This window comes from Mustela nivalis, assembly GCF_964662115.1.
Source record: "Mustela nivalis genome assembly, chromosome: 5".
NCBI lineage: Eukaryota > Metazoa > Chordata > Mammalia > Carnivora > Mustelidae > Mustela > Mustela nivalis.
The window spans coordinates 105,465,609-105,491,468 of record NC_139024.1 but is presented as its reverse complement, the minus strand read 5'-3'; the positions used below and the strand labels follow the sequence as shown (position 1 = coordinate 105,491,468).

The window sequence follows — 25,860 nt, the reverse complement described above, 5'->3', positions numbered from 1 at the left end:
CAATCTTTGAGCCACCTTCACTAGTGAATTTTTTTATTAAAAAAAACCCATATGCTTTATATCAGCAAAGCACATGTGTTTTCTGGAAGTATTTTGAAATTTCTTCTTTCTATCTAAAAGAGGAAATTCTTTAGTTAGCTGATTATTTCCTTAGAGTGTTTTACAAGTTTTAAAACTTATCACACTATTTCTAAAGCTTTATTGAAAATTTAAAATAAAAAAATACTCCATATAGAACATAAATTCTATAAAAGATTTAAAATATACATCAGTTTTAAGAAGAGGTTTATGGTAGACAGCAAACTAAAACTCACAGTTTCATGAATAATCTTTTATATTAACTGTAGAAAAGTAACTTGGAAGTTTTAAAGGGAGTTTATTTGTCTGTGTATCACAGGAGGAGGAGCAGAAGGGAGGAAATGATAGGAGAAAACTCATACCCATTTTTACAGAAATATAATCAAACAATCAGTCAAGTTTTTATCAAACAAAAGTAACTTTTAACAATGTAAAGTAACTTATTCAGGAAATAAGCTTACTAGGTATCATTAATCATATACTTATACATTTAAGAATATAAATTGTCAAAGTAATCAGAGTGTCCATATTTCACTTGAAATATTGAGGCTAATTAAAATATGTTCATTCAGAAGATGAGAAAAGGAAAGAGAACAAGAGAGTGATGATTTTTAAGGAAGCGTGGATAAAACAGTATTGCTACAAAAAGATGACAGTTTCTTTATTTCTCAATAATTTTTTATCAGCCCTTAAAAGCCACCCAATTAACAGTAATGACCAAAATCATAATTTGGAACCAATATGTTAAATATACAGTGAATAAGGACATCTTTAGAAAATGTTCCTATTTCAGTTGACCTGTAACATAAAGCATAACTGAGTGCACTGTTGAAGATTAATCAGCTAGACATCCCTGCCTTCCAGTGAGATTTGATCATGAAGCCCCCAGTACACAGAAGTGATGGCATACCACTGTGACTGTGGCAAAAGAAACAAGTGCCTGGGCTCCTAATAGAAAGAGTCAAGTATGAGCCACTTCAGAAGATATGCTAATGTTAATAGGACACCCAACTTTTGAATATTCAATTCCAAACTAAATTGTATTTTCTTTCTGATTCCGCAGGTTTCAGTTGTGCTTGTTATTATGGAGATTCCTATCTAGAATTTCAGAATGTGTTGTTAAATCCACAGAACAACATGTCACTAGAATTTCAGACCTTCAACCCCTATGGACTCCTGCTCTATCTCAAACAAGACTCAGATTCAGTAGATGGGTTTTTTATTCAACTATGTATTGAAAATGGTACTTTAAAGGTAAGTCATTACATTTATTTCATTTAAAGGAATTTTAGAAAGTTCTGATTCTTCACTTTAGTGGTTATTATCAAAATAAAATTTTATGTTAAATTATCTTTTACAGGGGCGCCTGGGTGGCTCAGTGGGTTAAAGCCTCTGCCTTCCGCTCAGGTCATGATCCCAGGGTCCTGGGATCGGGCCCCGCATTGGGCTGTCCGCTCCGCGGATAGCCTGCTTCCTCCTCTCTCTCTTTCTACCTGCCTCTCTGCCTACTTGTGATCTCTGTCTGTCAAATAAATAAATAAAATCTTTAAAAAAAATTATCTTTTGCAGTCACCAGTAGGCTGTATGTTCTGTTTTTGTAATTTTGTGTTCAGTATTTGTATATCAAAATAGTATATACTTTGAATAGCTTTCAATCTCTTCCCTATATTTTTAACCTTTTATCTGCTTTGATGTTTCCCAATATCACAGTGATAGTAACTGCTACTGTTTTTTATAGCTTTAATGGAAGATGTGATCTGGGAGCCCCAAGATTTTTTCAGAGGATCCATAAGGGAAGATTACTTTAATAAAACTTATGTTATTTGCCTTTTTCAGTACTCTCATAAGTGTACAGTGAGTTTTCCAGAGGCTCCATGGCATATGAACATGTCATCTTTCTGATCACTAATGTAATGTGTACTTACACATTTTATATTTTAAAAATGTGCTTTAATTTTTAATATTATAAATATTGATACTGCCCAGTAAACAAAAACTCTTTGGGGTCCCCAATAATTTTTAAGAGCGCAAAGAGGTTCTGAGATTAAAAAGTTTGAGATAATGGATTTAACACTTAGTAGTCTTTATAACAAATTTTTACGAAAGTCCAAGATCATACAGCTACCGAACACTGAATTATAAAAGTTGAAAGTGTACTCTTCTTTCAACCCCATTCTTCCTTAATAAATCAACTCATATTTCTGTGGTACTTGCCCAGATATAGTAAGTCATCAAACTCATCACTGCAGTGAGGTAATTAACTCAACACAGCCTAATATATGAAACATTGTGCTATGTTATCAATCATTTCTTTCATGATGTGATATAATATGTGAATTTTCATGGAAGGGTGAGTTATACCTTATAATTTAAATAAGCCATATTCCAATTTGATTTTCTTTAAATGTTCATCTTTAAGTGTTACAACACACATACATTATCTAGTACAAAATCTGATGTCATTAATAAATACCAGCTGGATGTAACAGTTAGTATTTTTATTCATTCACGTATATGTTTACTCATTCATAGACCATTTATCTATTACCAGTCATTTTACCAAGTTCTGAGGATTTGGTGGTAAATAAAATACTCTTTGTTTTCTTCTTATTTTTTCCCATTGATTACAGATAATATTAAGGACAAGAGTAAGAAAATATAATTATGTAATAAATAGAATACATTAATGAATCATCAAACATCAGTCTTACCCTTAAAGTTTGCTTTGATTCCTGGTCTATAGCATTTTCCTCAATAGGACCAAAATTTTCCATTAAATATGAGACCAAATGTAAAAAAGTTATAAAACACATAATATTGAGCATTAGCCACATTTAAAATGTTTCTCCTCAGCACATTTTTCTTCTGCAGACTCAACTCCCATTAACTGAGTGTCTATCTCAGCTAGCTCCTTTCACCACTGTGAGCATCTCCAGAGACATTATGAGGAATTACCAGAGACTTGCAGGATTGTGGATGAGAATGTTTTATGAAACAATGAATCATGGGAGACTTCTTTCACTTTCAAATGGACAAAAATAAATTCACAATAGGTCATATCAAGACAGTGAGAAATTAGAAAACCATTATGTGTAGAAAGATGTGTAGAGTTTCTTTCCTTTAGGGCTTATGACAAAGGATATATATTGATATGTCTATAATAATAATTACTATCGTTTATTGACTGAAAATTATGTGTTAGTCTCCATCTTAAGAAAATGTATTAAGGTCATGGGCTCTGGTGCTAGACTTAGAGTTTGGAGCCCAACTTTGCCACTTAGGAGGTTTGAGACTTTGCCTGTCACTTAAGCACTTTGTGCTTAAATTTATTCACTTGTAAGATAAGGGTAATAAAGATTGTTGTGAGGTTTAAATTAGTAAATGAATAAATATTGTGAAGTAAATGCAATATAATGAGTAAATAAAGTAAATGCATATAAACACATAGAAAGATGCCTGGGACATAGTAATCAAAAGTGAAGTTTAGGTATTTTCTTTTTGCATCTTATAAAAATCTTGCTTTTCACGGAGTTTGATATTATACATCCTCTAGGAACTTTTAAGAATGGTAGATAAGGAATTTTTCCTTTGTTGTGTAAATCCAAAATTCATATTCTTTCCACTCACATCAATGCTTTCTTGGAAAGATTTAAAGGAAATTTCAATGTTATTCTGTCTTCATGATTTTAAGATTTTCCTTGTTCCGCTATGATTTGTGAGACGATACTCCAATTTATTCACCTATTTTAAAAGTATAATCATATGGGGAATGCATTTACATTACAATTTTCACAAAAAGATGTATTTATGGTTGAACTTTTACCGTGATCATAATTTAAGACCTAGTCTAGAAACGCAGAATTTTTAGTCAACTTTTTTTAAGGAAATTTAAGTTTTAGCAAGGTTTAAAAATATGAAACTTAATTTTTATTTTAATTTAAAATTTTTTTTGAAATAATTTTTAAAAACATTTTATTGGCTCTTTCTAATGACAAGGGAGTAAGTACATAGATAACCAAATACCAGTTTCCAGACTTATAGCTGTATCGCAAATCACTACCTCCCTAGAGAGGGGTAAAAACTTCATCTCATTTTCCACTTCATAGATTTTTGTTTGTTTGGGTTCTATTTTGTTTTGTAGGAAGCAATCAGTTATTACTTATAAGGTGTTTTTAAAAATCCATGATGCAGAGTAATCAATAAATAGTACTTTGTGTATATATGTATATCACATGTATAATATATATATCAATATATCATAAATATATATATCATAAAAGAGCCATGTATAATAAAAGAAAAATTCAAGTGAGAATAATATAACTGTTCATTAAATATTTTATATATGCTAAACTGTTGGTGGGAATGCTACAGTTGGTGCAGCCACTTTGGAAAACAGTGTGGAAGTTCCTCAAAAAGTTAAAATAGAGCTACCCAGTAATTGTGTACATACACCAACAGTGTGTATGGAACTGGGCGTGGAACCCCCTTAAGATTCTCTCTCCCTCTCTGTTGGTCCCTGTCCCCCTATTCTACCTGTAAAAAAAGAAAAAAATATATACACACACATACACATATGGCACAGAAATATGGCTAGATGCACGGAGTTAGGAAACACCATGCAACTGTGTTTCTTTAACATATATGCAGGTTACCGATTTCCTGTACAAATGATAAGTCCCTTACTTGGAAGAATAGCTATCATATAACTAGTATACATCTAAGCACATGCTGTTAAGTGGGTGGAATTCCCTGTGGAATTCCCAGGGGGTCCTGATCAAATGTATCTGTTATAGACATGATCTGCCTCCTTTTAAGCTGTAACTTAGTTGGCTCAATTTGTAGTAATCTGACAAAAACTCTCCTTCCTCCAAGCCTCAGGAATCTTAGAATGAATGGTTAATGTCTGTAATCTTTAAGGTTCCCTTCCCTGGAATCTTCACATCACCATCTAGATAAATATCACCTTCTAGATTATATTCACTGGTCTTCACATTGCTCAGTTTGGTAATATCTAAGGAAACTTGCCAATAATACTTCCTGCTAGTAGAAAAAGCAGTCTTTCTTAAACATATTCCTCAGAATAATGGTGAAGAAACCAGAAGAGTGTGTGTGTGTGTGTGTTGTGTGCATGCACAGATGAATGCACTTGTATGATGTTTGTTTGTGTATATAATACACATTTATATATTTTAATTCTAGCCTTTATTCTATTCCTTGCACTGTCACTTCTCTAAGTTTCAGACTCCTTTTCTCCAGAGCACAATAAAAATTATTAGAAAATTCTAAGTCTAATACAAGTAATAGGTGTTAATTTCATAGTGACAAACTGAAGAAAACCTTTTTTTTTTCCCTCTCTTATAGTACTACTTTTTCTGTGTTGGTGAAGCAAAATTGAGAAGCATTAACAGTACTGTTAAAGTAGATGATGGACAGAAGTATACACTGCTCATCAGGTAATACATGCCTATATATTTTTTACACTTAATATCATAAATATTGTTCCTCTGGATATTGTTTTTGCCTCTTAAAAGTTGAGGTTATTGTGATTGGATCCAAATTAATGTTTAGCAAGCTATTCTGTATTTTTTCTATGTCCTAAAATAGTACTGAGGAAAGAATGTTATACGGGTTATATTATCAATGAAGTTATATAAGCAGCTTTACAAAGAAGCCATGAAACCTTCATATTATTTTCAAATTAGAGAAATCAGAAAAAAAAAGTGGTATTTCTTTTATTTTTTTAAAGATTTTATTTATTTGAGAGACAAGATCACAAGCAGGCAGAAAAGTAGGCAGAGAGAGGAGGAAGCAGGCTCCCTGCTGAGCAGAGAGCCCTACGCGAGGCTCGATTCCAGGACCCAGAGATCATGACCTGAGCCGAAAGCAGAGGCTTTAACTCACTGAGCCACCCAGGCGCCCCAGTATTATATTTAATAAACAAAGTTAGGGGCACCGGGGGGGTTCAGTGGGTTAAGCCGCTGCCTTCGGCTCAGGTCATGGTCTCAGGGTGCTGGGATTGAGTCCCGCATCGGGCTCTCTGCTCGGCGGGGAGCCTGCTTCCCTCTGTCTCTCTCTGCCTGCCTCTCCATCTACTTATGATTTCTCTCTGTCAAATAAATAAATAAATAAATAAATAAATAATAAAAGCAACAACAAAGTTAAACGTGTTCACTGTGGAAAATTTGAAACATTCAGGAAAATATAAAGAAGAAAATTAAAATGATTCATTATACCACAGTCAAGATAGAAAAATGAACATATATATTACTACATTCCCAAAAGCTGTGATTGAAGGTGATTCTATCCCCAGACTTTGACCAACATTAGGTATCATTTTATCAATCTGGATAAGTGAAAATGACATTCTCCCCTAATTTTCCTTCTTTGATTTATCATAAGGCAATTATTCTTAATATAGAATTAATGCCTTTATATTATGCATTTTGCCTCCCTACACTATTTTTTTAATTACATGGTGCTTTAAAACATGTATACCACAGTCCTAATCCAGTATGTACACTAAAATAAGTTATTTGCATATGACAATAGATTACTATTTAGTGATAATAATTATCTGTTTAAAACCAGTAAAGAGGAAAGCAGAGGCCCAAAAGAGAGACTGGAAAAGAAGTTATTTGAGAGGTTTTAAGGATATTCTACCCTCTTTCAGTCAATTTCCTGATTCTATTTTCTTGAATAATTTCATATTTTTATGGAAAACTGACCTAAAAACAGTGTAGTATCAACTAAATTGAGGAAAGGCTGCATCACACATATCTCCTTTGCTCAAAATGCACAGGAGCTTTTTAAGATCACTAAGATATTTGATAGAATGTTATTTTCTTTGCTTAACTCAAAATATGAGCACAGAATCCTTTAATATTTTTCTTTAGCATTTTAATCTCCTGAGTAACATTGGGGACAGTGCACTTTGGGCAATGCCATCTTAGCCAAGATAACAATTATCCTGGGTAGAGACTACCATTATCTGGAGGGGGAGCAGGTGTATGAGTATCAGGGCAATAGTAAAAATAAATTATGAAAAACATATTTTGTCCCATCAAAGAAAGACAGGTAAGAAGTGACATAAGAAACAGAAGGGTACACCAGAAGAACCTTTCCTGGCCTGCGATATGTTGAAAAAGTGATAAAATCATTGAGAACACAGTAATCATACTTAAGGTTGATTAAATACCAATTATGTGTCAGGTAGTAATTTTATTACCTATATGAATTTATTTATTGTTAAGAGCAATTCTGAATATTTCTACATCTCCCAGATGCAAAACCGAGATACAGATTAAATACAGAAAAGGACATAGTTTAAAAAAAAAATGGGACAATTCTAAGGCTGCTCTTATACCGAACCTATGAATAAGTTTTAAGGCATAGATCCTATGACCCATGCTATAGAAACATAATATAATCTGATCTCTTAACCCTGAAAGAACTGTATATTTAAGATAAGATAAAGATAGGAATTACAAATGACCTGCCCAATAAAAGACTATCAGCAGTAAGAACAATATTAATTAGCACACATTAAGCAACTACCCTGTGCTAGATGCTTTATAAACAGGTAACTGTATGTAATTATAGTAAGATTCATAAAGCCCATTATATTTATTTGGTCAAGCTGCCATAGCAAGTACCATAGATGGGGTTGCTTAAACAACAGAAATTTATTTTCTCACAATTCTGCAAACTAGAAGTGTGAGGTCAGTGTATCTGCAGGATTGATTCTTTAGAGACCTCTCTCCTTCACATGGAGATGGTTATCTTCTCCTTGTGTCTTTACATCATATTCTTTTGTGTGAATCTGTGCCCTAATTTCTTTTTCTTTTATCAGTCATGTTGGATTATAGCCCAACCTAATGATCTCATTTTAACTTACTACCTCTTTAGAGACCTGTCTTCAAATATAGTCACATTATTAAGCTTTGAGGGTTAGGACATCAACATATGAAGTTGCAGTGGACATAATTCAGTCCATAACACTCATTTTGCACATCTGAAAGCTAAGGTTCAAGAAGGTAGACATCTTCTGGGGCACCCGGGTGGCTCAGGGGGTTAAAGCCTCTGCCTTCGGCTCAGGTCTTGATCCCAGGGTTAAAGCCTCTGCCTTTGGCTCAGGTCATGATCCCGGGGTTTTGGGATTGAGTCCCGCATCGGGCTCTCTGCTCAGCCGGGAGCCTGCTTTCCTTCCTCTCTCTCTATCTGCCTCTCTGCCTATTTGTGATCTCGGTCTGTCAAATAAATAAAATCTTTAAAAAAAAAAAAAAAGGTAGACATCTTCCTCAAGATCACACTGTTAGTCAGTAGGAAATGTTTAAAAAAATTCAGCCGAGTAAATATGAAGATCTGATTGTCCTTATTAAATAATTCTTGAATAGGGGAGCATCCTGTCTAGCAAGTAGAGGGATTTTCTGCTGAGCTAAACAAAGAAGGGGTTTTCAAGGCAGAAAAAAGGGAATTTATTAGCAGGGAGTACATTGTTTAGGCAATGTTTCCCTCCAAAGGAGAATAGAAAAGGTCTATCAGTAAATTTCCTAGAATAGAAAAGGTCTATCAGTAAATTTCCTAGAACTGAGCAGGAAATTCCATGTTGACTGGTCAAATGTTACACTTCAAGGGGGTTAAAACTGCAGTTAGATTAAGTATTAACTCTTGCTCTGTTGACTTGGCCTAAATGACCCCATTTGGAGCCTGCAGTTCTCTTTTTAAAGAAGGCAAGATTAGAACCACAATCTGCCTCCTGACATGATCATTTTTTTCTATTATAATATGTCCAGTCTGTGTTTTAATAGTGACAACATACTACATAAAATCCTCTTTAAAGAAAACATTAAATGTAAAACATTTAAATATTCCAAGAATACCTATTTTTCACTAGCCTCATCACAGGTTACTTTAAGGATCTTGAACAACTAAAAAATCACTTTCTTTCATGTTATCTGCCTTTTTTTTTTTTTTTGCAATTTGCATACAGTTTGTGGCTTGTAATTTTTACCAAAAAGTAGTTGATTGTTTTGATTTATTTGAAGTATTGGGAAATAATATGAATATGCCTTCATGTGTGATTGTTATCTATAAAGAACAAGAATGGTGGAGTGCCTAGGTGGCTCAGTCATTAAGCATCTGCCTTTGGTTCAGGTTGTGATCCCATGGTTCTGGGATCGAGCCCCATGTAGGGCTCCCTGCTCTGCAGGGAGTTAGCTTCTCTCTCTTCCACCACCCTCTTTGCTTATGTTCCTTTCTCATTGTCTCTCTCTGTCAAATAAATAAAATCTTAAAAAAAAAAAAAGAACAGTGGGGTTCCATTAATTTTATTTTTTTATACTTTTAAAATATACCACTAGAGGTAAAAAGGAAAAACATATCTTTAATTTTAAGTTTAACTCAATTCAAGAATGCTGTCACCATAATTTCTTTGACCATTAACATACTCCTTAAAATAAAGATAAATGGTATGCACACATTGCACTCCCAGCTCTCTACTCTTTTATCTCATTTCTGTTAAATGACATTACCCTTAAAAGTGAATGTAGAAAAAGCATCTTTCCTCACGTGCTCTCATGGAACTGTAGGACAAAGAATAGCAAGGTTGCACTCAGCCCATGATGAAGTGCTCTCAGAGTGAAACAAATACCCTCCATGAAAAAGTAACTGAGCTCATTATTTTTTAGAATAAAGAAGACAAGATGTTCTGCAGAGCAGCATGCCCCCTTTAAAAAAGAAATGTGTGATTGCTTACCACAAGCAAGAAGGAAAATAAAAATGCTTAAATCAAGTGAAATATACACTGACATAATAAAGATTTGAAGAAGCACATATACTAGAAACTATTTGAGTGAGAAATTAGCTACAGCTGTTGCTCATCTTTTAATGAAAGAAAAGAAAGTGAAAATGGGACCAGGTAGCGATATTAAGCTGATGAACAACAGCATGCAGTATATCAAGAGGAAAAACACACAGGTATACATCTGTTACTCCACTCTTGAATACCACAGATGTATTTAAGCATGAGGTGTTGAGAGAACCAAAAATAGTGGTGCAAACTGGCAAACTCAAATCTAAGAGTGTGATGTTGCATTTTATCCATGTCTGTTGGTATATTTATCATAATTATGGATGTGTTTTATATTAATTATGTTATATACCATATGTTACTTATAAACATCATTGCATATATTACATGATCATATCATTATATATCATGATACTTTTATATTAGTATAGTGTAATAATAATAGAACTTGTATTTAATACATATTATGTGGGATTTTCTTTTTTACCTTTTTAAAGTCCTACTTAATATCTACCTTCATTCTTGGAGAGAGGTAGAATTTAAAATTCAAACACAGAAATAATTAGGTTCTTCTGACCTGCTCAAGTATGGGCCATCAAAGTTTTTTTTGTTTATTTGTTTGTTTGTTTTTTTACATGCCTATCAATTAAGAATACATCCCTGCCTTTAAAAAACAACAACAGAATTCTTCATTTCCTGTCTTAATCTTACACTCTTAATGTACATTCTGATTTGTAAGTAAATTGCATGAACTCTACCAGTCCTCCTGGAGCTGTCTGGAACTGTCTCATGGAGAATTTGTTGGTTTGGCACTTTGATTTTGGGGAAGGCAGCTCCTATAATGAGAGTTGTACAGATCTAAATAAAACAGAACAGATGAAAACATCTTAGGTTACTCTTGAATTATTTACCAGCTATTGTTTATGTTTAGCCATGTGAACATATAATAAATTATAGTGAGTTTTGAAAAAAAGCATAGTGGATTTAAGAATAGTGAATGAGACTTCAGAAAACTGACATGTAGGAGTGAAACCCACACATTAACAAATATTTTTTTCAATTGGATACAAAGCCTCCACCATACTAACATTGTTTTTCCTTAGATTATGATAGGAGGATACTCCTTAAGTAAGTTATAGTATCAAAGGAGGAAAGGAAGAAATAATGTATATTTGAAACCATTTAGGTAGGAAAGAGTGAGTATACAGTCTGCAAATGCAATGGCAGTCAGATTGTATAAGTCATCAAATGCCACAGTAAGAACTGTGAACTACATCATATGCAATGGAGACTGGAGAATTTTTAAGTAAAGAAAGCAGATAATATGATCAAAGAAATATTTGCTTTTCTGAATACAGTATTGTAAGCTACAGTATACAATGAATTATAAGTTTCTCCACCTCTCCAGATCCACTCTAGTTTCTTCCTCTCTTCTCCAGTTCTTCAAATTGACCTGAGTGAATTACATTATGGATTCTGTAATGGTTTGAATTGTGTTGTTACAGATTTTATATTTTGGCGTTATAACTTCCAGTATCTCAGATTGTGAATTATTTGGAGACAGAGTCTTTTAAAGAGGTAATGAAGTTAAACTGAGGTCATTAGATAAGGTCATTAGATAAGGTCATAATCTAGTATGACTAGTATCCTCATGAAAAGGGGAAATTAGAAGGGGCACCTGGGTGGCTCAGTGGGTTAAGCCGCTGCCTTCGGCTCAGGTCATGATCTCAGGGTCCTGGGATCGAGTCCCGCATTAGGCTCTCTGCTCAAAGGGAGCCTGCTTCCCTCTCTCTCTCTCTGCCTGCCTCTCTGTCTACTTGTGATTTCTCTCTGTCAAATAAATAAATAAAATCTTTAAAAAAAAAAAAAAGAAAAGGGGAAATTAGGACACACAGAGAGAAAAACATATAGAAGGAAGACAATGTAAAAATACAAGCAGGTCATTCTCTACAAGACAAGGAGAGAGACCTGGAACAGAGCCTTCCTTCACAGCTCTCAAAAAGAACCATCCCTGCTGACAATTTTGATTTTGGACTTTAAGATTGCAAAATTGTTAAACAATACATTTCATTTATTTTAGTCACCTGGTTTGTACGTCTTTGTTGAGGCAGGTCCAGCCAACAAATACAAGCTCCTTTGTTCTCCAACTTCCTGTAGGGTTCAGCCAATGGGGAGCACAGGCAGGTAATTTGAAAATCTAGCAATTAATGTCAGGTTATATATTCCCTTGGTCTTGTGTGGTGTCCCAGGGCTGTTTCATTCTCTCTAGTGAAGGTCTCAGCTCTTGATAGATGACCTTCTCTTCTAAGTTCTGATAACTCTTTTCTTCCTGATAACCTTTAGATATAGAAGTGGTATCAGAGTAACTATATTGTGGTCATGGGATACAGCTCTGTCCCATGTGGCTTTCCTACCCCCAACCACATCTTTGTAGAGTTAATTTACTCAACTTTGTTCAAGTTGTGTTAGTTTGTGTGATGTTTGATTTTGGCTTGAACACTTGAGTCTCCTCCAGTTAACATGACAGAAAATGGGCGGATCATTTAATGGAAACAGGCCTAGAAGTAGCATGTTTAGTTTCTCAAAGGTAACTGGTACCAAAATGTCAGAGAAGTCACATGCTGAGAATCAGTTGTATGGTGGGAGGTGAACTCCCTTTTGAGAAACATTTAAAATATCATTATTATCATTATTTCTGAACATTAGTACTAAATTCATCTCTCAGAAATGTTTTTAGATTCCTTTCAGAATTTGAAAATGACTTATTAAGAATTATTTCTAAAGTTTTTTCTGTTAATGGAAAGTGATTTTGTAGAAGGGGATTCCAAAGCACAACTAATGCATTGCTTTAATGTAGATTCTTATTGTATGTTCATTGGAGTGAATTCAGAATCAAAAGCCAAGTCTATATATTTACTATTTTAAGTTGTATATTGTTAGTTTTAAAATATGTAACATTCTTCTGTGTTGTTGTTTCTGTTCTCTGTTCTTGACCTCAAACTTTCTCAAAAAGGATAGCCAAATATCTTTCCTAGTTTGGTCTTTTTTATAACCAGAAGATATTAAAAGATAGCAAGCTTCAAGTTAAATCGATACAATAATAGCAAAGGTAAGTTTCAAAGTGTTCTAACTGGAAAGCGTGGCATACTTCCAAAAGGGTCTTTACAACTCATTTACTGGAATCCACATGGCATGATGTGGTATGTGTATTATTTCAATTGTACACATGAAATCTCTCCCCAAGTTGGCATTCTCTAAAGTTGTCAGTTTATCTGCAGCTTTGGCTTTCCCTCTTTATGACCTTGAACGTTCCTTTAATTGTTAAAACTTCATTGATCACCACATGTCATTAGAAATGAATACATTAAAGCTGCATCCATAGATTGAATAGTAGAAAAGTTCTAGAGACCATTGAAATGTTAATTCCTTGATAAACCTGTTCTATGTGTTTATTTCCATGGGAACAGATCATTAATGATTAATTATTATGCTTCTGTGAAGAAAAACTATGCAAATTCATTTTCCCAAATTTAAGCTAAAAAGTTTGCTTTTTTAAGAAAAAGATTAGACTTTTGCAATATTTTAATAAAATATTTGAAGCAACACAATGATGAAGTCAGAAATGATTTCTTATATAATTGATCAAGTTAGAACAAATTAGTGGTAGCAGTTCTCTAATTGTCAAAACCAAAATAAGTAAATCCTAGAAAGGCCAGACTTAACGCATAGCTGGAGACTTCCATTCAACTGTGGGTAGCCAAGGCATGCTATTAGGGGAAGTAGGGAAAGTTTATGCCCCAAGTCAGAAGGAAAGAGTTCAAGAGGAATAGTGTATCCCTCTTAGTACCTGGAGGGCTTGACTAACTTCTATCCAGAGGCATATAGTCCATTTGTACCTTTCTCTCCTACCTTTCTTTCTTAGATTATTCATCTTTCTCACTCTACTGAAACATTACCCTCTATATAAAAGCAGGCTTTAGGATACCTTTGTTGTAACACAATACCATTCTGGATCTTATACTACTTTTATTCTGCTCCTTTTCAGAGCCAAACATCTCAAAGTTTGCTGTATGTGGGATTTCGGTTTTGTTACCTGCCATTTACTCTTCAATCCAATCCCATCTAGCTTTCATGGTTCCATAACCAGCACAGCTTTTATTAATCTCACCTTAATTAGGGAGTTTTATCATGCAAGTAGTAGTCTTATTTATTTCATTACTCCAGGACAACATGTATAGAGAGGTACAATCCATGCAAAGCAAGACAATGGTCACCCCATATGACCATCATGTTGAAAAAGCCAGTAGACTTTTCTGTCTTTATTACACTAAGCATTTCAGTGAAAGTACTCTGTCTTCTTGAAATCTTTTTCCCTTTCTGCTTTGAAAAGAGTAAATCTTTCATATTCCTCCTATATCAATAGCCAGTTTTTCTTACTCATCTTAGACCTGTCCCAGCTTAGACATTTAGACATTTTTTTAAGAACTTCTTTGATTTTATTTTTGAGCATTTCTTTTTTTAAATATTTATTTATTCATTTATTTATTTTCAGCATAACAGAATTCATTGTTTATGCACCACACCCAGTGCTCCATGCAATATGTGCCCTCTATAATGCCCACCACCTGGCTCCCCAACCTCCCACCCCCTGCCCCTTCAAAACCTTCAAATTGTTTTTAAGAGTCTAAGAATTCTACACTCACATATCCAAACCCACCTATTATCTTCTCTTTTAAGCCTCATCCATATATTAAACTTAACATGTCTAAAATAAAATATCTAGTCCCCTACCACTACCAACCCACCTATCTATGCCCCTTTCCCACACACCTCTCCCCATTGTCTATCTTATCTCAGTTAACTGTCATCTACCTATGTACAGAAAGTCATTGTTGACCTCCTCCCATTTCTTTATTCTTTACCTCCAAACCCTGTCAGAGAATCCTTCCCAAAATTTCATCTTCCATCCACCATTTCTCTCTGTCTCCTGTGAAACTGCCCTTGTCCAAGTCTCCATAATTTTTTTTATCTGGACTATTGCAGTTCTCCTTTGCTTGGTTCTAAATATTACTTATACTTTGGTCAGGGTGTTTTAAAGTGTATTGAATCAAGTCACCTTAATATTTAAAGGTTATTCAGTGGCTCACCTTTACTCTGAGAGTAAATAAAATACAGACTCTTTGCCACTGCCAGTAAGCAGTGACCTTGCACATTTGGGCTCTTGCCTATTTTCCTCTACCTTACCTAACACTTGTCTTCCTTTTCTGTTGAAGCTACATTCTGTTTGATGTGTTGTAACTCCTGGAGCTCCCTAAAAAGCTTTTCTACCTTATGGCCTTTAATCTTACTGTTCCTTCCAACTGGAATACTGTATCCTCCTCCTTGGTGTTTTCCTTCTCTCCTGTCCTCATGTTGTTTCTTCCATGTGTTCTTCTCATTACTCAACTTACAGATTAATAGTCATCTCTTTAAGTAAACCCTTCTAAACTTCCCCATAGCACCCATTTTTATTGTATAGTTGTTTTACACATTGATTTTCTGTATCCCTAATTAGAGGGTAAGCTTTGTAAGTTTAGGGAATTGTCTGTCTTATTCTCTATTGAATATCTCCCTGATACCTAGGATAGTAACTGGGCCATATGTAGTCAATTAATACATAACCATTAAATAAGGAATGAATGGCAGGAATGAAACTTGATTTCTGATCTAAAGGTTGTCATTCATTGAAAAGCAGAGAAAATTACCAAGGAAAGGAAGGAATTTGTAGATTGAGCCATATCTGTTGTCTTAGGAAGAAGCTGGGTTTATAGTGAGATAAAGTAGAAGTCTTCTGGAGCTGCCACAGAAATCAGAATTCCTAGCTGGATAGGATCTGCAAGCTTTATAGCTACCTTGATCCACTCCTCAATTTTTTCTCTAGAGTTAATGTGACTTTGTTTGTATGTTTACCCTAGTCTGGATAACTGTCTGATTCATTATAGGTGTATATGGCACATGAATAATATATACATTAAATAGTAAAATGTCAATACTTATATCATCAATATTTTAAATATTATTTTTCTCCAAATATCCTAAAACTTTTCTTTTTTTAATCTTTATAACAAATGCCTTTGAAGTTTGTTGGATGTGTTTGTATCTGTGTGCATATTTGATTTAGGTTGGAATTGCAAAAATATAGAAACAGATGTGATTTGGCTGAGTTATTATTACTGTGGTTATTTTTTTATTTTTATTTTTAAAATTTATTTATTTTTATCTTAGAGAGTGGGGAGGGGCAGAGGGAGAGAGGGAGAGAGAGAATCTCAAGCAGACTCCCTACTGAGCAGGGAGCCTTACACAGGGCTCCATCTCAGGACCCTGAGATCATGACCTGAGATGAAGCCAGAAGTCAAATGCTTAACCATCTGAGTCACCCAGGTACTCACTGTGGGTTTTGTTTTTGTTTTATTTATTAAGATTTTATTTATTTATTTGAAAGAAAGAGCGAGAGAGCAGGAGCATTAACAGGGGGAGTACCAGAGGGAGAAGCAGACTCCCACGGAACAGGGAGTTTGATATGGGGATGATCCCAGGACCCTGAGATCCTGACTTGAGCCCAATGCAGAGAACACCTAACCAACTGCGCCATCCAGGCACCCCATGGTTATTTAAATACATGAAATCATTAACTTGTCTTAACTTCGAGTCAAACTTTATTGCAATATTTTATATTGAAGTGTGTGTTAATTGTTGAAGAACTCTCTCACTAAAATAGTAACTTAATTTTATTCAAATGGCTAAAAATTTTAGGTTGGCATTTAAAAAGAATATAGAAGGCCAAGTACTAAAATAAACATTTCTTCCATAGAATTATAGCACTTAAAATAATCAAAAGTAATTATGTCCATGTAAGTGTATTTGAAAGTAACTCAAGTAACAGAACCCATTCAAAACTACACAAAGCTTGTCATTATTGATCTCATTGGTGGCTTTAGAGAGCTTGATTTCTTAGCATATCTATTAAGATAATCACCCCAAAAGGCATGCCAATTCTTTATGTTAGGAAATACTACCTCCCAAATTTCTGTCAGTTCTTAAGACTAATTAGAAATATTGTATACACACATATACACCATAAACCCTAAGCTTATAGTTAAAATGTTTAGCTGTCTGAATCTGGAATGGACATTAATTTTACAACTAGAGAATGAAATCACTTAATGTTCTTGATTTGATGGCTTCAAATTGATACGTATTGCATGTGACAACCTACTTGAAATGAAAGTGGTTATACAATTGGATCAGCTTCCTCTCTAGTTGGCCTTCATATCAGTAATGATTAATTCATGGAGGGAATATATTCTAAAATTAAAAGCTGAGCACTTGAGAATGGGAACTTTGCTTATTAATTTATATATATATATATATATATATATATATTCTCAGAACCTAACAAATTGCTATGCAGAACAGTCAATAAATATTTATTGAATGAATGATTGATTGATGAAGAAATGAGTAAAGTTATTTCCAAAACAGGCATTTGATGTTATCAGAATCAGATTATAAAAAAAAAGAATTAAAAGAAACACTTTATATGCCTATAGTTTTAGTGACAAAATCTTATATTTTAGAAGGCAATTCTAAAATGTTATCTATTCTATCCAATTATAAAATGAACTATTTATTATGCACATCACTATTCTGGAGGAAAAATCTGCTCTACAAATAAAAGTAATGGGTACTCTCAGATTTACTTGTGAGGTGACAAGAATATTAAACCAAATACTAACATAAGGTGAATGTAGATATTATGTTCATAATAATTAACCTCTTGCTCCTTTGTTGTAAGAACAATTAAGAAAAAATTTATTAATAAGTTTTCATTACCCTAATGTGATAATAATAATCATGTGAGGAGGAGTTTCGGAGACTTTTTTTTTTTTTTTTTTAGATAAAAAGCAATGTGGGAGTCACAAACAATGCTAAGAAAATATTTTGCTCTCAATCAGTTGAGCCTTCCAAGCAGAAAGTGTAGTATTTCCTCCTTAAGGCTTCCCAACCCTTCTAGAAGACCAGGTACTGTGAGGCCATAAGAGATAAAGGAGATCAGTATTTTCTTCTTCATCCAGTGAAGAACAGCAATATGATCCATCCACCACCACCCCTATTTCTTGCTACTAGACAAATAATAGATGTTATCTGTGCACTGTGAGGTAGAGACTCTTGGCTTATCCAAACCTCTGTCAGTACAGCACGTATGTCCCCTGCTATATTTGTCTAACTGAATGAAACTATTTGAGTGAATGTTCCCAAAGCAAAGAAATCATTTTAGGTAACATGACGTCCTCCTTTTCAAGGGGCACCCCCATTTACTCTCTTGTTTGGAAAAATTTGTATCTATACCTACATTTCTAAATCTCAGCACTATTGACATTTTGGGCTGGATAATTATTTGTTGTAAAATGCTGTCCTGTGCATTGTAGGATGTTGGAGAGCATTTTTGGCTTCTATCCATCCCCTCAACTGTGAGGACCAAAATGTCTCTAGAAATTGTTGAATGTTTCCAGGGGGCAGGAGAAGCAAAATCACACATCCCCACTGAGAACCATTTATCTACATACAACTCCCTGCCACCACACCTCCACACACACTCCCTCACTAAACTCTAATAGTTTCCAAACTATCATCACAAAGAATGAGTAATTTATTTTTATTTTTATTTTTTTAATCCTAGTTTTAGAGAAGAAGAGAGTCAACTGATAGCTATGTATTTTGAAAACTTTTGCAGGGTAAATAGCACATTGATTATGTTTAGGATTTAGAAAGTGGATTCTTACTAATTGTTTCATAAATCAAAGATAAATTTTTACTTGTCCGCATGACTTGACTAGAAGAATGAGCCTAGTTAAAAAAAAAAAAAAAAAAAAAGTAAAATAAGGCGAAAATGACACCAGCATGTTTCTGCCCGAGTCTTTAAAATAAACTGATGAGAAATAACCTCCCCACTTGCCTTTCCCCCCAGCCATAGCCAACTTATGATATATTAGCCTAGAAGGAAGGACTTAAGAAGGACTAGCCAGGATGGGATTTTTAAGAACTGGGATGGAAGCAGCAGATAAGGTTCAAACAGTAGTCACAGACTGGGCTGTTCTGATTAGTCTTGCATTTTTCCTGTTCAGGTAACACCCTAGGACCCCCACATTACTTTTCCAGTTATTTCTGGGACAGGGAAATTTGTGGGCATGGGTCTGAATCATAGTCCATGGATCATTCTTAACACTGTGTGCCTCACCTTTCCTTAGGGGCTGCATAATCAAGTCACAAAATAAATCTAACTTGGGAACACAAGTTGGAGAATATGATGGTGGAATGTGAATTTGGTGAAACTTTCTTCTTTTCCCACAATAACCACTACCACCAGGCATCTTTTCCAAATATGGCATATGCAAATCTCAGCCAACAACACAAATGTGTGAGACCTGAAATTGTATTTTCTACAACTTCATTTCCATTTCTGTTCTTCATTCTGATAGCAGAAAATCAGTTCCAATTGATGAGGGTTTCTTCCTTCATTCCTGTGACTGCTTCACAGTGCCAAGGCACAGACATTGCTGGTGATCAGGTACAATGATGTCATTAGATCACACAGGTTTCATGTGAGATAAACCTGTTTGCCTGGTTATGCTCATTAAATCAAACAGAAACCAGAAGCCAGGACATTTTTAGATTCAGAAGCATGAAGAATCTCAGTGCTTTCTATCCTATAAGAGAGATAGCATAGGGTGATTGTTAGAAAATAAGAAATGATTTCCAAACAGTTACCCTCAGGCTTCTTTATTATTTTTTTTTAAGATTTTATTTATCTATTTGACAGGCAGAGATCATAGGTAGGCAGAGAGGCAGGCAGAGAGAGAGGAAGGAAAGCAGGCTCCCTGCTGAGCAGAGAGCCGATGCGGGCTCGATCCCAAGACCCTGGGATCATGACCAGAGACAAAGGCAGAGGCTTTAACACACTGAGCCACCCAGCTACCCCTACTGGCAGGCATCTTAAAGCACACACCATAGTATGTACTCATTGTGTACTCAGTTACGAAGAACTGGACTAGATATAACTCAATAGAGATCATTTTTTTTTCTTTTAATAATTTTTTATTTTTTTATAAACATATAATGTATTATTAGCCCTAGGGGTACAGGTCTGTGAATCACCAGGTTTACACACTTCACAGCATTCACCATAGCATATACCCTCCCCAGTATCCATAACCCCACCACCCTCTCCCTACCCCCCTACCCATGGCCACCCTAAGTTTGTTTTGTGCCATTAAGAGTCTCTTATGGTTTGTCTCCCTCCCAATCCCATATTCTTTCATTTATTCTTTTCCTACCACCCAAACCACCCACGTTGCATCTCCACTTCCTCATATCAGGGAGATCCTATGGTAGTTGTCTTTCTCTGATTGACTTATTTCACTAAGCATAATACCCTCTAGTTCCATCCACATCATCGTGAATGGCAAGATTTTATTTCTTTTGATGGCTGCATAGTATTGTGTATATATACCACATCTTCTTTATCCATTCATCTGTTGATGGACATCTAGGTTCTTTCCATAGTTTGGCTATTGTGGATATTGCTGCTATAAACATTCGGGTGCACATGCCCCTTAAGATCCCTATGTTTGTATCTTTTGGGTAAATACTGGTAATACAATTGCTGGGTCATAGGGTACCTCTATTTTCAACTTTTTGAGGAACCTCCATGCTGTTTTCCAGAGTGGTTGCACCAGCTTGCATTCCCACCAAGAGCGTAGGAGGGTTCCCCTTTATCCACATCCTCGCCAGCATCTGTCATTTCCTGAATTGTTAATTTTAGCCATTCTCACTGGTGTGAGGTGGTATCTCATTGTGGTTTTGATTTTTATTTCCCTGATGTCGAGTGATATGGAGCACTTTTTCATGTGTCTGTTAGGCATCTGGATGTCTTCTTTGCAGAAATGTCTGTTCATGTCCTTTGCCCATTTCTTGATTGGATTATTTGTTCTTTGGGTGTTGAGATTGCTAAGCTCTTTATAGATTTTGGATACTAGCCCTTTATCTGATATGTCCTTTGCATATATCTTCTCCCATTCTGTCAGTTGTCTTTTGTTTCCTTTGCTGTGCAAAAGCTTTGGATCTTGATGAAGTCCTAATAGTTCATTTTTGCCCTTGCTTCCCTTGCCTTTGGTGATGTTCCTAGGAAGGAGTTGCTGCAGCTGAGGTTGAAGAGGTTGCTGTCTGTTTTCTCAAGGATTTCAGTGGATTCCTTTCCTTTCTCACATTGAGGTCCTTCATCCATTTTGAGTCTGTTTTTGTGTGTGGTGTAAGGAATTGGTCCAATTTCATTTTTCTGCATGTGGCTGTCCAATTTTCCCAACACCATTTGTTGAAGAGGCTGTCTTTTTTCCATTGGACATTCTTTCCTGCTTCGTCGAAGATTAGTTGGCCATAGAGTTGAGGGTCTGTTTCTGGGCTCTCTATTTTGTTCCACTGATCTATGTGTCTGTTTTTGTGCCAGTACCATACTGTCTTGATGATGACAGCTTTGTAATAGAGCTTGAAGTCTGGAATTGTGATGCCACCAATTTTGGCTTATTTTTTTTTTTTCAATATACCTTTGGCTATTTGAGGTCTTTTCTGGTTCCATATGAATTTTAGGATTATTTCCTCCATTTATTTGAAAAAAATGGATGGGATTTTGATAGAGATTGCAATAAATGTGTAGATTGCTTTAGGTTGCATAGATATTTTCACAATATTTATTCTTCCAGTCCATGAGCACGGAACATTTTTCCATTTCTTTGTGTCTTCTTCAATTTCTTTCATGAGTACTTTATAGTTTTCTGAGTATAGATTCTTTGCCTTTTTGGTTAGGTTTATTCCTAGGTATCTTATGGTTTTGGGTGCAATTGTAAATGGGATTGACTCCTTAATTTGTCTTTCTTCTGTGTTGCTGTTGGTGTAAAGAAATGCAACTGATTTCTGTGCATTGACTTTATATTCCTGTACGAGTTCTAGCAGTTTTGGAGTGGAGTCTTTTGGGTTTCCCACCCAAATATGATATGATATGGTATCATATCATCTGCAAAGAGTGATAGTTTGACTTCTTCTTTGCCAATTTGGATGCCTTTAATATTTTTTTTGTTGTCTGATTCCTGAGGCTAGGACTTCAAGTACTGTTGAATAGCAATGGTGATAATGGACATCTTTGCCGTGTTCCTGACCTTAGCAGAAAAGCTTTCAGTTTTTCTCCATTGGGAATGATATTTGCAGTGGGTTTTTCATAGATGGCTTTGATAATATTGAGGTATGTGCCCTCTATCCCTACACTTTGAAGAGTTTTGATCAGGAAGGGATGCTGTACTTTGTCAGATGCTTTTTTAGCATCTATTGAGAGTATCATATGGTTCTTGTCTTTTCTTTTATTAATGTATTGTATCACATTGATTGATTTGCAGATGTTGATCCAACCTTGCAACCCTGGAATAAATCCCACCTGGTCGTGATGAATAATCTTTTTAATGCACTGTTGGATCCTATTGGCTAGTATTTTGGTGAGAATTTTCACATCTGTGTTCATCAAGGATGTTGGCCTGTAATCCTCTTTTTGATGGGATCCTTGTCTGATTTGGGGATCAAGGTGATGCTGGCCTCATAAAATGAGTTTGGAAGTTTTCCTTCCATTACTATTTTTTGGAACAGTTTCAGGAGAATAGGAATTAGTTCTTCTTTAAATGTTTGGTAGAATTCCCCTGGGAAGCCATCTGGCCCTGGACTTTTGTTTGTTTGGAGATTTTTGATGACTGTTTCAATCTCATTACTGGTTTGGGGTCTGTTCGGGTTTTCTATTTCTTCCTGGTTCAGTTGTGGTAGTTTATATGTCTCTAGGAATGTATCCATTTCTTCCAGATTGTCAAATTTGTTGGCATAGAGCTGTTCATAATATATTCTTATAATTGTTTGTATTTCTTTGTTGTTGGTTGTGATCTCTCCTCTTTCATTCATGATTTTATTTACTTTGGTCCTTTTCTTTTCTTTTTGGTAAGTCTGGCAAGGGGGTTATCAATCTTACTAATTCTTTCAAAGAAACAGCTCCTAGTTTCGTTGTTCTGTTCTGCTATTCTTTTGGTTTCTATTTCATTGATTTCTGCTCTGATCTTTATTATTTCTCTTCTCCTGCTGGGTTTAGGCTTTCTTTGTTCTTTCTCCAGATCTTTTAGGTGTAGGGTTAGGATGTTTATTTGCAACCTTTCTTTTTTCTTGAGAAAGGCTTGTATCCCTATATACTTTCCTCTCAGGACTGACTTTGCTGTGTCTTACAGATTTTGAACAGTTGTGTTTTTATTATCATTTGTTTCCATGATTTTTTTCAATTCTTCTTTAATTTCCTGTTTGACCCATTCATTCTTCATAAGGATGCTGTTTAGTTTCTATGCATTTGTGTTCTTTCCAAATTTCCTCTTGTAATTGAGTTCTAGCTTCAGAGCATTGTGGTCTGAAAATATGCAGGGAATGATCCCCATCTTTTGATACCAGTTGAGACCTGATTTATGACCCAGGATGTGGTCTATTCTGGAGAATGTTCCCATGTGCACTAGAGAAGAATGTGTATTTTGTTGCTTTGGGATGGAATGTTCTGAATATATCTGTGGTGTCCATGTGGTCCAGTGTATCATTTAAGGCCTTATTTCCTTATTGATCTTTTGCTTGGATGATCTGTCCATTGCAGTAAGGGGAGTGTTAAAGTCCCCTACTATTATTGTATTATTGTTGATATGTTTCTTTGATTTTGTTATTAATTAGTTTATATAGTTGGCTGTTAGGGGCATAGATATTTTAAATTGTTAGATCTTCTTGTTGGACAAGTCCTTTAAGGATGGTATAGTGTCCTTACTCATCTCTTATTATAGTCTTTGGCTTAAAATCTAATTGATCTGATATAAGGATTGCCACCCCAGCTTTCTTTTGATGTCCACTAGTATGGTAAATTATTTTCCACCCCCTCAGTTTAAAACTGGAGGTGCATTTGGATCTAAAATGAGTTTCTTGTAGGCAGCATATTGATGGGTTTTGCTTTTTTATCCATTCTGATACCCTGTGTGTTTTGATTGGGGTATTTAGCCCATTTACATTCAGGGTAATTAATGAGAGATATGAATTTAGTGCCATTGTATTGCCTGTATGGTGACTGTTACTGTATATTGTCTCTGTTTCTTTCAGGTCTACTACTTTTAGGGTCTCTCTTTGCTTAGAGGACCCCTTTCAATATTTCCTGTAGAGCTGGTTTGGTGTTTGCAAATTCTTTCAGTTTTTGTTTGTCCTGGAAGCTTTTTATCTCTCCTTCTATTTTCAATGATAGCCTAGCTGGATATAGTATTCTTGGCTGCATGTTCTTCTCATTTAGTGCTCTGAATATATCATGCCAGCTCTTTCTGGGCTTCCAGGTCTCTGTGGATAAGTCAGCTGCCAATCTAATATTTTTACCATTGTATGTTACAGACTTCTTTTCCCGGGCTGCTTTCAGGATTTTCTCTTTGTCGCTAAGACTGGTAAATTTTACTATTAGATGACGGGGTATGAATCTATTCTTATTGATGTTGAGGGGGGTTCTCTGCATCTCCTGGATTTTGATGCTCGTTCCTTTTGCCATATTAGGGAAATTCTCTACAATAATTCTCCCCAATATACCTTCTACTCCCCTCTCCCTTTCTTCTTCTTCTGGAATTCCAATTATTCCTATGTTGTTTCATCTTATGGTATCACTTATCTCTCGAATTCTCCCCTCATGGTCCAGTAATTGATTGTCTCTCTTTTGTTCAGCTTCTTTTTTCTCTGTCATTTGATCTTCTATATCACTAATTCTTTCTTCTGCCTCATTTATTCTACTAGTAAGAGCCTCCGTTTTTTATTTCGCCTCATTAATAGCTTTTTATATTTCAACTTGGTTAGATTTTAGTTTCTTTATTTCTCCAGAAAGGGCTTTTATCTCTCCAGAGAGGGTTTCTCTAATATCTTCCATGCCTTTTTCGAGCCCAGCTAGAACCTTGAGAATTGTCATTATGAACTCTATATCTGACATATTACCAATGTCCGTATTGATTAGGTCCCTAGCTGTTGGTACTGCCTCTTGTTCTTTTTTTTTGTGGTGAATTTTTCCACCTTGACATTTTGTCCAGATAAGAATATATGAAGGCCAAATAAAATACTAAAAGTGTGGCAAAGACCCCAGGAAAATGTGCTTTAACCAAATCAGAAGAGACCCCAAATCATGGTGGGGAGAAAAGGAGGTAAAAAGAAGTTAAGAAAAAAAAAATTTTAAAAAGAAAACAATAAAAAAAAAAATATATATATATATATATATATATATATATATATATATATATGTGTGTGTGTGTGTGTATATATTAGACTGTTGACTAGAACAGGGTCACCCACTTAATTTTGGGAGTATTTTGGTCTCTTAGAAGAAACTACCTCCCAAAATTCTAAAGAATGAGAAACATATATAAGTGTAAACAACGTACAGGGATGGAATATGACTATAATGATGAAAAAAATTTTTTTTTAATTTCTAAAGAAGGAGTTGATAAGATAAGTTGGTTGGGAGAATAAGGAAAAAGAAAGTGGAGAGAATTTGCTTGGGTTGGAGACTATAACAAGCCTGGTGCTAGATTTAGGATGTATTTTGATCTATTAGAAGTTGTCCCCAAAATTTTTAAGAAGGAAAAACCCTATGTGTATATAAAAAATAAAGTTAGATACAATGAAGGATAAAATATGAGTATATTAATGAAGTTCCAAAAAATATATTTTTTATGAAAGATATTGTTAAGATAAACTGGAGAAAAAACATTAAAAGAGAAAAGGGTTAAAGTTCAAAAAAATTTAGCAGGAGAAAAAAAATAATAAAAAATATTAACTTTGCCAGACTACAGAATCATGGCGAA

At 34.9% G+C, this 25,860-nt stretch overlaps 1 protein-coding gene across 1 annotated transcript in view; it reads left to right on the top strand.

The window, feature by feature from the left end:
• EYS (eyes shut homolog) overlaps positions 1–25,860 on the top strand; it is a gene marked incomplete at its 5' end in the record, with an annotated part of 1,535,590 nt that overhangs the window by 898,906 nt on the left and 610,824 nt on the right. Inside the window, 2 exon segments of the mRNA XM_082729457.1 lie at positions 1,142–1,332; positions 5,443–5,534. Of these exon segments, the coding sequence (XP_082585583.1) occupies positions 1,142–1,332; positions 5,443–5,534 (283 nt within the window).